General features: G+C 34.0%; 1 protein-coding gene across 2 annotated transcripts in view; it reads left to right on the top strand.

Annotated features, from left to right (window-relative positions):
- Nucleotides 1-18,403, top strand: part of LOC136033864 (mRNA export factor-like) — a 44,829-nt gene that overhangs the window by 21,538 nt on the left and 4,888 nt on the right. For both annotated transcript variants that reach the window (XM_065714833.1, XM_065714834.1), the window contains exons 4-6: nt 5,700-5,963; nt 8,009-8,144; nt 12,008-12,138. In XM_065714833.1, the coding sequence (XP_065570905.1) occupies nt 5,700-5,963; nt 8,009-8,144; nt 12,008-12,138 (531 nt within the window). The remainder of the gene's footprint in view (nt 1-5,699; nt 5,964-8,008; nt 8,145-12,007; nt 12,139-18,403) is intronic.

Here is an 18,403-nt window from a genome sequence, read left to right as displayed (position 1 = left end):
TCACACCTCAGAGAAGAGCAACTCGGGTTCTGACCTGGTTGTTCTTGCTCTTATCTTATTTTCATTCTAAGATTGATGGTGGAAAATTGACCTCTCGAGGGTCAAGGTTAACTTAGGAAGCTGGTCTTATATATTTCGCTGTTTTTGTAAGGTCACTTTTACTATTCAAATTTCTTAGCTCTCACTCGTTTGATTTTGGACTCTCTCTCTCTCTCTCTCTATATATATATATATATATATATATATATATATATATATATATATATATATATATATATATATATATATATATATATATATATATATATATATCTATCTATATATATAAAAATAAGTTGTCTGTCTGTGGATGTGTGGATGGATGTGTCAGGTGACGTCACCTGAAAAAACTGGATCAGGTGACGTCAAAACTGAAAAAACTAAAAAAAGGCAAAAACTACAAAAAAAACTAAAAACTAATAAAAAAAATAAAAAAGCTAAAAAACTAAAAAAACTATAAAGGTAAAAACCAATAAAAAACTAAAAAAAAAACTGAAAAAACTAAAAAAAGGCAAAAACTACAAAAAAACTAAAAAAAAGGAAAAAACTGAAAAATAAGCTAAAATAAAGGTAAAAACCAATAAAAAACTAAAAAAAAAAAAGGAAAAAACTAATAAATGACGACACTCAAAGAGAAAGCGACCAGGACAAAAGGAATGTTCGATTAGCAATCAACAAAGCACCGGGACACAGGGAGTATAAATGACGACCAGGACATAAGTAAAAAAAAAAAAACTATCTATATATATAAAAATAAGTTGTCTGTGGATCTGTGGATCGTGGATCAGGTGACGTCACCTGAAAAAACTGGATCAGGTGACGTCAAAACTGAAAAAACTAAAAAAAGGCAAAAACTACAAAAAAAACTAAAAACTAATAAAAAAAATAAAAAAGCTAAAAAACTAAAAAAACTAAAAAAAGGCAAAAACTACAAAAAAAAACTAAAAACTAATAAAAAAGCTAAAAAACTAAAAAAACTAAAAAAAAGGCAAAAACTACAAAAAAACTAAAAACTAATAAAAAAAATAAAAAAGCTAAAAAACTAAAAAAACTAAAAAAACTAAAAAAAGGTAAAAAACTAAAAAAACTAAAAACTAAAAAAAACTAAAAAAGGTAAAAACTAAAAGAACTAAAAAAGAAAAAAATAAATGACGACACTCAAAGAGAAAGCGACCAGGACAAAAGGAATGTTCGATTAGCAATCAACAAAGCACCGGGACACAGGGAGTATAAATGACGACCAGGACACAAGTAAAAAAAAAAATTAACAAAACTAAAAAGAAGGTAAAAACTACAAAAAAACTAAAAAGAAAAAAAAACTAAAAACTAATAAAAAAACTAAAAAATCTAAAAATCTAAATAAACTAAAAAAGAAAAAAAAAAGGAAAAAAATAAAGGAGAAAAACAAAACTAAAAAACGAATGTATATACAGACCGGTACACCGGGATACAAATGACGACCGGGACACAGGGAATATAAATGACGACCGGGACACAGGGACACAACTACAACGGGGACACCGGGGGAAACAGGGGGATATAAATGACGACCGGGACAAAAAAACTAAAAAGAAAAAAAAACTAAAAACTAATAAAAAAACTAAAAAATCTAAAAATCTAAATAAGCTAAAAAAGAAAAAAAAAGGAAAAAAATAATGGAGAAAAACAAAACTAAAAAACGAATGTATATACAGACCGGGACACCGGGATACAAATGACGACCGGGACCCGGGACACAGGGAATATAAATGACGACCGGGACACAGGGACACAACTACAACGGGGACACCGGGGGAAACAGGGGGATGTAAATGACGACCGGGACACCGGGACAGGGAATGGTCGATTAGCAATCACCATCAACAAAGCTCAAGGGCAATCATTAGAATCATGAGGTATAGATCTGAATACAGATTGTTTTCCCATGGACCATTATATGTTGCATGTTCAAGAGTCGGTAAACCTGACAATCTATTTATATGCAAAGACAATGGGACAGCAAAGAATGTTGTATATTCGCAAGTTTTACGTAGTTAAAACCATATATATATATCTATCTATATTCACAGGTGGGACATAGGGACACAACTACAATGGCGCGTAACTATTATGGCGCGTAACGACTTACGCGCGCGGGGGGGCTTGGGGGGGGGCGCGAAGCGCCCCCACCAACTAGGTGTTGGGGTGGCGCGAAGCGCCACCCCAACAGCTAGTATATATATATATATATATATATATGATATATATATATATATATATATATATATATATATATATATATATATATATATATATATATATATATATATATGTATATATATATATATATATGTATATATATGTATATATATATATATATATATATATATATATATATATATATATATATATATATATATATATATATATATATATATACGTATATATACATATATATATATATATATATATATATATATATATATATATATATATATATATATATATATATATATATATATATACGTATATATACATATATATATATATATATATATATATATATATATATATATATATATATATATATATATATATATATATATATATATATATACGTATATATACATATTACCGGAAGCCTGGGCTTAGCTCCTGCACGCAGCAGGCTTGTATATATTTGAATCTCTAACTGTGTATTAGTTTAACCTTCACGTCATCCTTTAGTTTTAAATCAGAGGTGCCAAATCAGATATGATCGACCCCGTTGCTTATCTTCTGACTGCAGATTTTTTGTCCATTATTTCCATTTGAGATTTGTTGTGATGCTTGTTGTTACATGTGCTCTAGCTGCAGATCTAGTTGCAATTAATTTTCGTGCGTACATTACTTCACACATTTGGTCTTGTATTTTGCTTTAGTTAGTCAGATTCATTTAGAATCATGAGTAGTTTCGCATCACGTGCTAGATACTAAAAAACGTCGCTCCCAGCCAAAGTAGTCGTATTTCTGCTTTAATTGCATTGTTATACAATTCCGTAACAACAAGGAATGTTCGGATGCCTATGCCCTCTGAAATGTCTAAATTACGCATTGGCACACGTTTTACTCTTTAGTCTCAAGGCAGAGGGTGACAAATGAGCAATTTAAGTTGAAATAAGAAAGTCTGGCGTGAATCGGATTCCTCCTTCCTGTTTATCCTTTACAGACACTAATGTAACATGTTCATTTTTCCATTGTAATTTTTGAAATATCTAAATTGCGTAATAGCGTAATTATCAAGTTACTGTCTAGTTTTAAGTCAGTTTCGTCTGCAATTAAGTATGATTTTTGCTGTTTCCTTTTGCATGCCTTTTCCTATAGCTCTTCAGAATAATTTGTCATCTTTTGTAATCTTTTCGTGTCACAGATGCTTAAACCAATTCCTGCTTCCTGTTTATTCTTCGCAAACTCACACTAAACTAGTTCGTTCATTCGTATCATTGGAATTTAATTCCGTTTTCTAAACGCAAATTCCGTTGCGCAACATTTTATTTTGCAATTGAATGTGATTTTTGGTGTTTCCTGTTCCACGCCCTTTTCTTAAGCTGTTCGGAGTCTCTTGTTATCTTGTGTAAAGTTGCATGCGTCATAGATACTAAAAACGGCACAAGCACCTTTGGGGAAAAACGATGTAATTTTGCTCTTTGAATGTATATAAATGTGACGTCACTCACATGCTTTTTTTCTGGCGTAAATTCAATTCCTCTTTCCTGTTTATCCTTAACTGATACTAAAATAACTTCATTCCATTCCAGGGTGATTGAGAAATCCAGGTGTGAATTCATTTTCTCCCTCTTTTATATTTTGCGGACGGTAAAATAACGCTTCTTCATGTTAGGGTAAAACTGAACTATTCATCTGAATTAAATTCAACTGAATTAAGTAATTCTGGCGTGAACGCGATTCTTCCTTCCTGCTTATTCTTAGTTGGAAACACAAGCCAATCTAAGATGCTCCTTCATTGCATTGTAATTTTGCTTTGTCTTCTAACTGCATGTTTCGTTGTACAGCATTTTGTTTGTAATCCAATCAAGGCTGTACCCAGGGGGCTTGGAGGGTTTGGACCCCTCTCTCTCGAAATTTTTGTTTGGCTCGTAAAAACATAATCGTTGGTAAGCCCCCCCCCCAAAAAAAAAATCTTTGTTAAAAAATTGAAAAGAGTCCTAGGCCCGACCTTGAATTCAATGTAATTTTTATTGCTTCTTGTTCCTTGCCATTTTCTTTAGCTTTTCGGGGTAATTAGTCATCTTGTATAATTTTGTATTCGGCATAGAAAATAAAAGCGATACGACCAATCAGAGGGAAAAATGATGTAGTATTTGCTCTTGAAACGCATATATATATATATATATATATATATATATATATATATATATATATATATATATATATATATATATGTATATATATATATATATATATATATATATATGTATATATATATATATATATATATATATATATATATATATATATATATATATATATATATATATATATATATATATATATATATATATATATATATATATATGTATACGTGTATTTTAAAGCTAGTGGCCATATACACAAAAAAAAAAAGACCGAGAAAAAATCGAACAAATCAAACAGTAGCACTAAAAACTTTGAAATCATAACTTCCATGCCTCTAAAATATTCTTTATAAAACTTTCCACCGTAATAATTAGCTCCCTAAAAGGGGTCTCCAACTTTAAAAGGTCACAATTTTAATGACGAATTAGTATTTTTCCCATGGTGGTTGCCGGGACCCAGCCGTAAAATTGGCTGTACATTTTTTTTCTTAAAACTGGCAAATTGACATTTCTGACCACAAGAGCAATCTAAATAGGTCACGACTGTAAGAAAGAATTCATATTTTTCCCAGGGTGACTGTATTGAACCTGTGGTGAGATCATGACATTAAGAAAAGGCTCAAATTGTTTGCGGCTAGAAGAGAAGCTACATACAATGAGAATCAATATATAGAAGGCTGCCGAGTACCGGGGCCCGTTGGCGAAGCCGCCGAACTCCCGGTACTATATATATATATATATATATATATATATATATATATATATATATATATATATATATATATATATATATATATATATATATATATATATATATATATGCGCACGTACGCAATTGCTCGAGAGAGTAGATGTATACTTGATTAGTATTTTGGTCTCATAATATTAGGATCAAAAGAAATAAACATTGTTCAAAAATTTGTAATTTATATCAGATTGTACCACCTTTTTTCGGGGGGGGGGGGATGAAAGGGATTGTAAAAAGTGGCGAGAATAAGTACTTCTTTTAAAACGGCGGAACTAAATTGTTTGTCGCAAATGCATTTGTTTTAATATTTTTGTTTTGCTCCAAATGTGGTTATTATTTGGTTTTTAGAATTTTATTATGAAAAACCACATTTCAAAACATATATTATTTTCAGTGAAGTAAAATGACTTTAACGTTTAGGAGAGCTTAGTGTGGCGTCAGTGTAGCTCTAATTTGTGACTATTTCTGTTCGTTTTTCAGTTTCACTTGTTATGTGACTATACTTGTTTCAGATTTTAACATCGCTCTTGTAAAAGAACTGCTTTTCAAAAATTTATTTAAATTCATTCTTTTATTAGGATGGAACCAAGGTATATATGGCTGGTTGTGACAAACAGGTGAAATGTTGGGATTTGGCTTCAAATCAATCAATTCAAGTTGCAGCTCATGATGCTCCTGTAAAAACTTGTCATTGGATCAAAGGTTCAAATTACACCTGTTTAATGACTACGTCATGGGATAGAACTGTCAAGTTTTGGGATACACGATCCCCAAACCCACTGCATGCTATTGAGCTACCGGAGAGGTCATATTGTGCTGATGTGGATTTTCCCATGGCTGTGGTATTTTTTTTCTCTTACTTAAGAATTTTGTAATTTGTCCTTTTCTTAAAATCGAAATTCTATAAAAAAATAAATTATCAAGTTGACTTGAACGATCCTAATTTGTTAAATCTGCAGTCTTTCCTTTTTGTGTGTTTTTTGTTTTGTTTTTTTTTTATAACTGCTAGCCGCAAAGACTGTCTGACAACAAGCATAATAAAGGATGCTCTTTTAACAAGAAATACTCTTTTCTGAGGATCAAAAGAATTGTTTTTGCCCCTCTTCCTAAAATAAAATTTGAAATCACTATCAATATTTTACTTTTTACCGAAGGAAAATAAAGAAGCCCTATGTCTAGTTCGAATCAGCGACCCCAAGATCGATAGTCTGATACTCCACAAACTGAGCTAGCCGGGCCTGTTATATTTTTAAGCTTTTAGTGTATTTATATGTTAAAATAAGTGGATTTCCTTTATGGACACATTTATACATTTTTATAGGGATTATCCCTATTATGGCTCATTGTAGGTTTGTATATAGGTTTATCCTGTGCACTTTATTTGTGTACGCATTGCTATTGTAGCATATTTTTTTGAATTTGCAGGTTTTTTCTGGCGTGGTGGTCTTAATATTTACTTAGAAATGTATGAATATTCCCTAGAATGAAAGCTATGGAAGTTCTAGCATAGCTTTCAGGATACAATATTTTTCTCCCAAATTAACAATTTTACTGGATGCAAAGAAAGTGAATAATGACAAGAATACTAGGGTTTGAGTAGCTACTTTTTTTCAGAAAGTTCTGTAAAAAGAAGAAGTTTTATCGAGAGTGAATTTAGAGGTTTTCTAATAAGGTTGAATCAGAATTATTCGATGATTGAATGATTAAAACTTTATCCAACCAGGGTTTAGAGTTTTAGTGCTATAAATGTTACAAGTATTGTTTGAAAAGACATTCGATATCATTTCTCTTCTGTCAAAAAGTATTTAAGACTAACAATGCCATGATTGAACCGATACATTTCAAAATTATCTCTTGTTCGTATCAATTTTTTTATGTATTCTGTACTTTACATTTTAAAATTAAATAATTTAAATTTTTTAGTTTTTTAAAATTAAATAAAGAATACCTTTGATAAAGAATTCAAAATTGTTCATTTTCGGGTATAAAGCTGTCTTGAACGATGGGGTGGTATCACTTTCAGAAAATTCTACTCTTTTAGTCGGGTGCAGCTGCAAATTTCTATTTCTATTTCTTGCTTGGACATAAGAAGGTTTCTTTTTTTCTTTTTCATTAAAGAAGTTTTCAACGGTTTTAAGGGACTTTCAGGAGAAGTTTTCAAGGGAGTTCTTATCATCTTCTCACACTTCAATATAAAGAAGAAGAATGTAATTATTGCCCATATTCAGAAAATGGATTATTACGTTAGTAGGGGGTTGGGGTTGGGGTAGAGGAGTTCCGAACTTTTATAATATATCAAATCACAGTAGAAGTATGGGGCAAGATGATGAGAAAACAAGGGTTCTCTTTCTTTCTTTTTCGAAGGCCTTAGTTTACACTTTTCTGTATGCTTGCCCAATGTAAAACTTTTAGTCTCCGGGCCTAACATAGCAAACCCTAGGTCTGTTTAGCTGTGTTTTATTCTTTGTGTTCCGCAAAATGGCTCAATTTGAAATAGATTTACCATATCCACAAATCACTTTATATATAATTGTTCCAAAGGACAATAAAAAGTGATAACCAATAATTGAGTTAAAAGTAATCAGCAAAGAAAAAATTAAATGTGGTTGATGACAAGAAGTTTCCAATTCCATCAGGAAATGTAACTTTGTGAACTCTGAGAAAAGCGTAAAAAAAATATTTCTACACGAACACGAAATTCTTTAGAGATGCACAGATGTGTGTCAATTGACGAATTAATGTAACAGAAAAACCTTGTGTTTTCAATGAAAAGGTATTAATGCAAAGCAAGAGAGATACAATTCAGTTATTAAAGGTCAGCAGTTATTAAAATATTTAGTTTTAACTATTTATTTTCATCTATGTTATCATTCTGATTCTGTTTTAGGTGAGCACCGCCGGGCGTCACATTTTGATTATACAATTAGAAGGAACACCGTCAGTTGTAAAAAAACCAGATTCTCCTTTGAAATATCAGCATCGATGTATCAGTGTTTTTAGAGACAAGAAAGGCGTACCAGCAGGTGAGGACAATTTATTGAGAAGATAAGTGGGGGAAAATGGTCGTAATCCTAATGTAAATATTTTCAGCAAACAACTATTTATCTCATACGTTGGCTGCAATAAAAGTTAAACAAATTATAACCTCGCTTCCTAACGATGTTTTACAGTGCATATGTTAAAATTTTGCAAAATAGACAGGTTTTCATGCTTCATTACAAAATTGTTCTCATGGAAATAAGGGTTTGGTCGTGAGAACTAAGTGTGAAGCTGAACTTGTAGCATATACCCAACTGCTACAAACAACTGCAATTTATTAAAGTTAGACAAACAACTGCTCAGAGAAATTGCATTTCATCAGTAACACTGTTTAATAATTGGAAAAATCAATATATAGTTGGTTTTATCAATATTCAAGCGATTTGAAGTTGGACTTCAAATATTGACGCGTCTAGCAGTAATCTAACTTAACATTTGTGACAAGTAGAAACCATGTATATTGGTTTTCAATTGTTTTTTTTAGGGAAAGAAAAAAATATAACACGTTTTACATAAGCAGCTGCAGCCTTGGTAGCTTAGTGTTAGATATCCAACTTTTGCCGTGGATCCTATAAAACTATCAAAACTGCCTAGCTACGTCAGTTTATGCTCAAAATCGCATGTGTCCGTTGTACGTGTTACTCTGCTTTATGCCTATTAGAATAAATGAAAAGTGGAAACATTGCCACTAGATAAAAGTACTCTATTCCAAGGTCGTATCCAGGGGTGACGTAGAAGGTTTGACCCCCCCCTGGAATGTTTGTCGGGCTCGTAAAAACGTAACAAAAGTGAATATAAACAAATTTTCGACTTGTTTAAAAAAAAATTCACCCCCGAAAACAAATCTTTTTGTAACCACCGAGAAAAAATCTTGGATACCCTGCTACATTCGTACGTTGTTAGTTTGAGGAAAAGAGCTGAGAAAATTCTTATTTAATGTATCCTCTTTGTTTCTGGTATCGGAAGGAGCTTCCTCCTAGCTTGAAAACTTCAGTGTTAAGTACTGCCTGTAATGCCAAACTTTCTTTTTCTTTCTTTACAAGTTATCATTGTCATATTATGTCATGTCACATTGATGTTGTCAAAGTCACAGTTGGCTCACTCTGATACTGGAACGAGGGAGTTGCATAGACATTTACTTAAAGATGGGAGTATAAATTTGAATGAAAAATTGCTCATGCCCGGATGACAAAGCCAAATTCCATAAACATCTAAGCATTGTTTATAAAAAAAACTAGTTTATTTATTGCCATTATTTTGTTTATTAAAAATCATTCACGCATCACGCATTAAAAATCATTGTGTGATTCCGATTGGTTTGAGAAGTTAATTACTGATAAGAATGAGTACATAAATAACGTTTTGGCACCTAATAAACAATTTTTTTTACTAATAGTGATTGGAACCACATCGAAATTTATGAGTATGGAAGCAACAGCAAACAGAACTTCCCCAAAACTTGTGTCTGTTGGCGCTGTTCCTTAAAAAAAATAATTCTCACATTTATTGAACAGCCCGAAAATATGGATTCGGCTTGTCCCTATTTGAATGGGGCACGGGAATCCGCGGCTACCTCCCGTCTTTGTATAATTTTTGCATTATGTATTGAGGACAGTGAAATTCATACCAGTGACGCAAGATTTTTAAGAAAAATGCAACAGTTAAAATGCTCAATTTGGAAATTGCCGAGTTAAATGATTTCCGCCTATTCTCTGCGATACAGTAGATGTGTTATCTTAATCAAACTACTAAGATCTTTTCTCTTGACAAAGGCTATTTCAGGCTCATCAGCGAACGGTTGCAGTTTTCAGGCGCTTTTTGGTTATTGTCAAACTTTGTATTTCATTTCATTTGTGAAGTGTTAGTTGTTTTATTTCCGGAAGACCTTCTAACAAGAAGTTGAAACCTAAACTATTTTTTTTTAGTTTCTAAGGTCTTTCCTTAGAAAGACCTTAAAGAGTGTTTCCAAGGTTTTTCTTGAGCTAAGTTGGTATCTTTTCCTCTGGGGTAAGGGTTCATTAATGCAGCAAATTGTGGATCTGTTGTTTGCTGCTGAGATATTGGCTGTCAGACGTGATTTAGAATAAACGTAACATTGTTTAAGTAAACAATTACCTAAGCAGAGGTGTAATCATATTTGTAGAGGGTAGTTTCTTAAGCAGTATTAGGCAGCTCTGACACAGATGAAAATAAATAATTAAAATTTTAATTTTTTTTTAAACTGTTAGAAAACCAAATCGGCTTCCTCTTTATAAATCACTTGCGATATTGCTTGAGACAACAATTGATTGACTGCTAAATTCGTACGCTAATGAGGAAAAATCCTAATAAAGCTCAAATTTACAAAAAAATATTTGGTCAGTAATTGCTGAATGCTTCTTAGTAGAGCCAATTAAACTGACTTCATTCTAAACTGTAGTTGAAGACATTCTCTATACCCAAATATTAAAGCAAACACAAGAAGTCTGTAGTAGACAATCTGTACCTTCGAATCAAAATTATCTTATTCAGAAATCTGATATCTGATTTTCAAATTATATGTTCTTTTCCAAATTTTAGGCTCTTTGTTTTATGAACTTAACTAATTAGGTATCTAAACAGCTTATGTGTCGTTAAACTGGATGTTATTGTGCCCCAAACCCAACCACCAAGGCCCTTGCTGGAAAGAGTGGGGGGATGGACTGAATGGACTGATTTTCATCTTTAAAGAGTAGGATTCAGTAGAAGCACGTAAATATCTTTGATTTGACGGTCAATTTCTTCAGATTTTTAAGTAGAATAGTAGTATAGTAATATATCAAATATTCAGTTCAATTTTATTAACTCTTTCCAAGACTCTTCGAGACACATCTAGTTTTCGGTAAAGCGCCAATGACATATCAGGTTTTAGACTTTCAAAGTTAGGAAAGGAGTACCGAAACTCTCGTTTGTAGGGATTTTTGTTCGTTTTAAGCTTGATTTGCATTTTCAATTTAATTTTTCCTCGTTTTAAGATTTATTTATTCATTTATATTAGTACCTGTTGTAGGTTTGTTTTTTTATGATTGTTTATCTGATTTCTGTTCGTTTTGGGTTTCATTTATTCTTTAATAGTAAATTTCTGATCGTTTTGAGCTTGAATTATTGTAGGTTTTTATTCTTGCTGATCTTAAGTTTAATTTTCTTTTCTTTTGAAAAACTTCTTTTTTGCATATTTTATTTTTTAATTAATTTCACTAAAGGGATAGACTAGGTCATTTGGCATGAACCTTGCCTTTCTTAAAACTTGAAAGATATGGAATTGAGTGATTCAAAAGCCCAATCGATTCACACTTGTCAAATGTTTGTTAGGTTTTAGTAAAAAAAGCACTTGTTCGGCTTGACTCTGTAATTTCATAAAGGGACTTACGAGAGTTGACAAAAAAAAAAAAATTATGTAAAGACGTTGGCCATTAATTTTTAATTTTTTTATTCTTTGAAGCCAATTTAAACATTTTCATACTGAGATAGTCTTGAATACGTTTTCTGAACTTGAAGGCAACTGAATCCGGATTTTTCATACGTGTTATTTTATACACTTTGATCAAAACCAGCATTATATCTCTTCTGTCAGTTTTCTCATGTGTATTCTTTGTCGTGTTTACCATCCAAACTGCTGCATTATAAAAAGACTGCTTGGTTATAAACATTTGTATTTTTAGCATTATATTAGCCTTTAAAAATGAGTCATGGACATATTACTCATTTTTGTATGACTTATGATTTATGACTTCATTTTTGAATGATTTCTGACTCCCATCTAAAAGGCCCCAATTTTAAATAGAATTAGAGGTTAAATGTCCATCGTTACTTTGTTCTTTTCTTTCAGGATTTGCCGTGGGAAGTGTTGAGGGGCGAGTTGCCATTCAATACAATAACCCTGCAGAGCCGAAGGATAACTTTACTTTTAAATGCCACAGGTCAACTGGTACTGGCTCTTCTTTCCAGGATATTTTTGCGGTAAGTGTCTGTTTTGTCGGTGTTTTTTCTTGTTTTTTTTTTAACATGCTAAATTAAACAACCATTTGCAAGTAGAAACAATAGGAAATTTTTTTCTAAAGACAGTGGAATTCCAAACTCTAAATGAATAGTTCGGCCCTATGTCCATGGGCTGTCCTCAGCACAATACAAGCGAAATTGTAAAAGAGAAAATTACATTAAAATGCAAGCTTTAAAACTAAAAGTTTTTTATTTTATTTTAAAATAGCCCTAGCATCATAACCTCAGCGAAGTTCCGCCAGAACTGATAAATAAAGTGAGGTGAGTTGATACAATTCATTCAAATGAAATGAAAATAATTAAATACACGCTTTCAATGCTAATCCTGCCTAGTTTGGCACATAGCCTCAAAGACTTTTTGTAAAAGAGTTTAAATTTTTTTTAGTTGTAAAGTTCGTGTTTTAATGTAAGTTTCTCTTTTATATTTTTGTTTGTGTTGTGCTGAGGACAGCCCTTGGACATAGGGCCGAACTATTCAATTATAGTTGGAATTCCAGTGTCTTTAGAAAAAAACTTCCCTATTGTTTTTACTTGTAATTGTTTGTTTATGATGGAAAGGTAGTGTGGTTATCGTCGCTATTTATTTTAAATTAAATGAGCTTATTGATTAATAAGCTTTCAATTTAAAGAACCAAAAAAGTGTATCCTCAAAGGGCGTATCCATTTAGTGATTGTAGATCATGATTATAGAAAACAGTTTGATGCACGACATTTTCTTAATAGTTTGCTGAAGCTTGAGATTTGAATAGGATGGGATATTGCAGAGGGGGAGAAACTATCCGGTATATGATGAAGTAACGTTTAACAAATAGCGAAAAGCATTTCAGACAGTAAAAAATACAGCCAGTTGTTAATAGGATGTGTTTTATTTACTGATTGCTTTTCAAAACACTAAAAGTCTCAGATAAACTATTCCGTTTTCGAGGCATTGTGAAAAAAATGAGTAAACATGTTGTGTCTGCTTCTCTATTAGTGTTCGTTCTCGAAGTATTTGGTTAAAAAAAAAAAGAAAATAATTAGTGTAAAGAGTAAAAGGGTTGATGGGGCGGCGTCCCTCCTCACATAGAAGATAATTTCTGTTTCGAGTTTTAATGTCGATCTTCCCTTTCATTTGAAAAATAAATTTCATATCGTTTAAAATATTTTTTTAAAGGTGTCTAAAATGCCCAAATGATTTTCCAGATCATGATTTTTATATGTTTTGGAGACGATTTCTTGAAAAAATATTTCGCCTGATAATTTAAACCCTCTCCATCTTCCACTTTGAGCATCTAAACATGCGATATGAAACTTATTACAATAAAAAGGATTGTTAATCTAATTATCAACATAAATAGATTAACATAAAAACCAGTCTGCAACGCCTTGCAGTTTTCTATTGCTCCAAGTTATCCTGAGGAGTCTCCCAATCGCCAAATAGTAAGATGCAAATGTAATCATTTATTTACCACTAAAAATATTTGTGCAGTAATGGAAAATCCATTGTTCCCTTGCCATCCAAATTGCTTGTATAGTGAAACTTTATTATTTTAAATGATGGAATGCTAGAAGGCAAGTCCCATCCCCATATTGATTTGAAGGACTTTTCATGATAAGTTGGAAAATTCTGCCCTGAAAATGAGCTTTTTGAGGGTTTTGGACACCCTTCTCTCCAAAAAAGAGCCATTGACCTTTCACCTTCCCCTAATAGCTGACATTTTTGATAGATTTAAGTTGGTTGGTTATCTCAGGGTTTTCACTCGATAGTATTCTGGTCACTTTCTTTCAACTCTCTTCCTCTCCGTGCGTCTAAGAAGTTACCGACTGGTTCTGGACTCCACCCGTTATTTTCCGAAACAAACCCGACCCCTCCCATTTCAGACACCCTCTACCGTACTTCCCTCTCCCAGTATCATCTTGCCTCCCCCCCGTGTAAAGAACACTTCCAATTTTACTTGTTCCCGGATCACCAGAAAACCTTTCCCCCATCCCTTGCACTTTATCCCCCCTGGTTACCCTACCAGTATGTCTCTGGTTTGAGAGTTCCCACTTGCGAAAATTATCCTGTAATAAATAATCCGCCCCAAAAATTATCCGCTCCTTCCCACTGTCCAGTTTAAACTTCACTCTTAAAGTCCAACCATAGACCACTTAATGCTTCACTGATTACCCGTCATTATTCAGATAAGTATATAGTATCTTTAATAGAAGAGAATTTTACAAAAGAGCAAAATTTTACCCGTGGCTCTCAATTTACCCGCAACTTTTAAAAGTGAACCTCTTCCCCTCCCGCTTCAAAACCGGTTTAGTAGTCTCTTGATCTAGGTTGGTGAGTTTGAGCCTAATGACAAACCTTCCTACAATACCCCGAATGATAATATTTCACTTTTAGGGGTTGTTCTCCCGGCTCCAAGCATTAATTTTAATACTTACATCCCGCCAAAGTTGCCTCAGAATAAAGCTTTTGAAGAAATTGGCTGTTAAACAGTTTGATAAAAAACGTTATCAATTCCCCATTTTCCTCCTTACGAACACCGAAAGTTTGAATTTGAAAAGTTAGTTGAGTTAGAAGCAACAGCAAAATGTAACCATATTGATATGATTGCTGTTACTGAAGTCCAGGTACAAAATTCAGATCTCCTTAAAATGACTGGTTTTCAGGAGTTTATCAAGCTACGCCCAGTTGACCACCCACTGGGGAAGAATAGAGGAGGAGTGATCGCAAAGGATTGCCTATCTCCGACTCTTATCCATTACAAGGACTAGGTGATTGCGATGGAATCATTTGGATATCTACTAAGCCCAAATGCCTACCGCGGTCTTGCACTAATTTAATAATTTGCTCATTTTATTATTTACCCGGGCGGAATGCTTGTTCTCGCCGTAATTTTCATCACAGCCTACAAGCAAGTTTTGACTTTGTGACGATAAAGTATCCAAATAATGGCATATTTATAGCAGGAGATGCAAACGAACTAAGACTTAATCGGAAGATCAGAAGCTTAAGCAAATTGTTGATTTCCCTACTACGAAAGGCGGAACTAGTGTGGATGTTATTTGTATCAACCTTAAAACCTTTTACAATATTCCAGCTACCCAATGACAAGTCAAGGTCCTTCTGATTTTGGATTACGTCTGAGAGTTGGGATGATGTGTTGTGGTGTGTAAATCTTAATTGAAAGATTAGTTTGTTTCAAACAAAATTCAGGACAAATTACCAAAATTGTTTCCCTGAGGTTACCAACTGAAACTAATCGACTAATTCATTTGAAACTAAAACTTTTTAGCCTCGGGAAGAAAGAGGGAACCTTAACCCTCCATAAACAAATAAATAAAGAAATACGTCGTACTGCTTTTCGTTATGGTAAGAATAAATTAAATTACTTAAAACAGAGCAAACCTCAGCAGTGGTTTAAGAAAGTGAAAGAAATAGGGTGTCGCTTGTTTAAGAACCTTGATTTTCTACTGAATGAATCGCCTGAACAGACCAGCCAGTGAGCTTAATAAACACCTAGCTAGCATTGTGCAAACGTTTCCCCCCTCTCCTGGAAATCGAGCTAATCCCTGAATCTCCAAAAGATAGAATCCTGGAAATTTGAGGGAAGCAAATAATAGACAAAATACAGAAATTGGAAAACATTAGTATTTATCCCACTGATATTCGAAATGATCTAATGAAATTCTGAACACGTCATTTTGAAACTGAACTTACATTCAATTGTACTTTCGACTGTGTCACCGTGAAGGTGACACAGTTTTTTTTCAAACGCGCTGTCGACAATAACTATTGTCTTTTCTTATAAATAATCTGCTGTTTGTACAGCACCCTGCCATTGCGGTGGGGCAACAAGATTCGTCCATGAAGATATGTCATATTTTTACGGCACTTGGTATTAACCAAGTGACATATAGCAATCGCCAATTCTGTCGGTCTGTCGGTCCCGGTTTTGCTACTTTAGGCACTTCCAGGTAAGCTAGGACGATGAAATTTGGCAGGCGTATCAGGGACATGACCAGCTTAAATTAGAAATAGTCGTTTTCCCAATTTGACCATCTGGGGGGGCGGAGTGGGGGGCCGGTTAATTCGAAAAAAATAGAAAAAATGAAGTATTTTTAACTTATGAGCGGGTGACGGAATCGTAATGAAATTTGATGTTTGGAATGATATTGTGTCTTAGAGATCCTATTTTAAATCCCGACCGGATCTGATGATATTGGGGGGAGTTGAAGGGGGGAAACCTAAAATCTTGGAAAACGCTTAGAGTGGTGGGATCGGGATGAAACTTGATGGGAAAAATAAACACAAGTCCCAGATACATGATTGACATAATCGGAACAGATCCGCTCTCTTTGGGGTAGTTGGGGGGGGGGGGGTAATTCTGAAAAAATAGGAAAAATGAGGTATTTTTAACTTACGAAAGGGTGATCGGATCTCAATGAAATTTGATGTTTAGAAGGATATCGTGTCTTAGAGCTCTTATTTTAAAGCTTGACCGGATCTGGTGACATTGGGGGGGGGGGGTTGGGAGGGGGAAACCTAAAACTTGGAAAACACTTAGAGTGGAGGGATCGGGATGAAACTTGGTGGGAAAAATAAACACAAGTCCTAGATACATGATTGACATAAACGGAACGGATCCGCTCCCTTTGGAGTAGTTGGGGGGGGGGGGGTATTTCTGAAAAATTAGAAAAAAATGAGGTATTTTTAACTTACAAACGAGTGATCAGATCTCAATGAAATTTGATATTTAGAAGGATATCGTGGCTCACAGCTCTTATTTTAAACCTGACCGGATCTGGTGACATTGGGGGAAGTTTGGGGTGGGGGAACCTAAAATCATGGAAACGCTTAGATTGGAGGGAACGGGATGAAACTTGGTGGGGAAAATAATCGGAAGTTTTACAACCGTGATTTAAATAATTGGAACGGATCCATTCTATTGGGGGGGGGGGGGTTAATTCTGAAAAATAAGAAAAAATGACGTATTTTTAACTTACGGAGGAGTGATCGGATCTTCATGAAACTTCATATTTAGAAGGACCTCGTAACTCAGATCTCTTATTTTAAATCTCAACCGGATCAAGCGTAATTGGGGGGGGGGGCAGTTGGGGGGACCGGAAATCTTAGAAAATACTTAAAGCGGTGGGATCAGGAAGAAACTGGATGGGAGAATAGAAACCTGTCTAAGATACGTGACTGACATAACCGGACCGGATCTGCTCTCTTTGGTGGAATTGGGGGGGGGGGTAATTTTGAAAATTGAGATATTTGTAACTTACGAAACGGTGACCAGATCTTAATGAAATTTAATATTTAGAAAGATCTTGTGCTTTAAAGTTCTAATTTTAGATTCCGACCAGATCCTGTGACATTGGGGGGGAGTTGGAGGGCGAAACCGGAATTTTTTGAAAACGTGAAAATTGGGGTATTTTTATCTTACGAATAGATGATCGGATCCTAATGAAACTTGATTTTTAGAAAGAATTCATGTCTCAGAGCTCTTATTTCAAATCCCGACCAGATCTTTTGACATTGGGGGGAGTTGGAGGGGGAAATCTTGGAAAAACACTTGGAGTGGAGGAATCGGGATGAAGCTTGGTGGATAGAATAAACAAATGTCCTTGATATGTGATTGACAGAATCGTACTGGATTCGCTCTCTTTTGGGGAGTTGGGGGGAGGGGTTCAGTGATTTGGCGAGTTTGGTGCATCTGGACGTGCTTCTAGAACGATGAAAATTGGTAGGCGTTTCAGGGAGCTGCACAATTTGACTTGATAAAGTCGTTTTCCCAGATTCGACCATCTGGGGGGCTAAAGGGAGAGGAAAAATTGGAAAAAATTAGGTATTTATAGCATACAAGTGGGTGATCGGATCTTAATGAATTTTGATATTTAGAAGGACATCGTGACTCAGAGCTCTTATTTTAAATCCTGACCGGCATTAAGCGTCTTATTTTTCTTTTTAAATCAATCTATTGATTCATAGAATTTTGTTAGAGCTCATACCATATGATCTCTTGGCTCTTAGCTCTTCTCGCCTCGTCACAAGTGCCATATGAGCTCTTAGCTCTTGTTTGGGTAGACAACTCTACTGTTTAAATATCCCAAAGTTGATCTGTAATAAGTGTCAGTTTCTCAGTCGAATGACTTTAAATTTGAATGCTGAGGTATTGAACGTTGGCCGTTTTGTCTAATTCAGTTTTTTTTGAATACCCTAAAATTTTGCTGCTGCGCGTTCTGAGGGTGC

This window comes from Artemia franciscana, chromosome 12 (genome assembly GCF_032884065.1).
Source record: "Artemia franciscana chromosome 12, ASM3288406v1, whole genome shotgun sequence".
In the NCBI taxonomy this organism is placed as follows: Eukaryota; Metazoa; Arthropoda; class Branchiopoda; order Anostraca; family Artemiidae; genus Artemia; species Artemia franciscana.
Note: the sequence above shows the minus strand (reverse complement) of the source record. Positions and strands in the feature narration are given on the sequence as shown.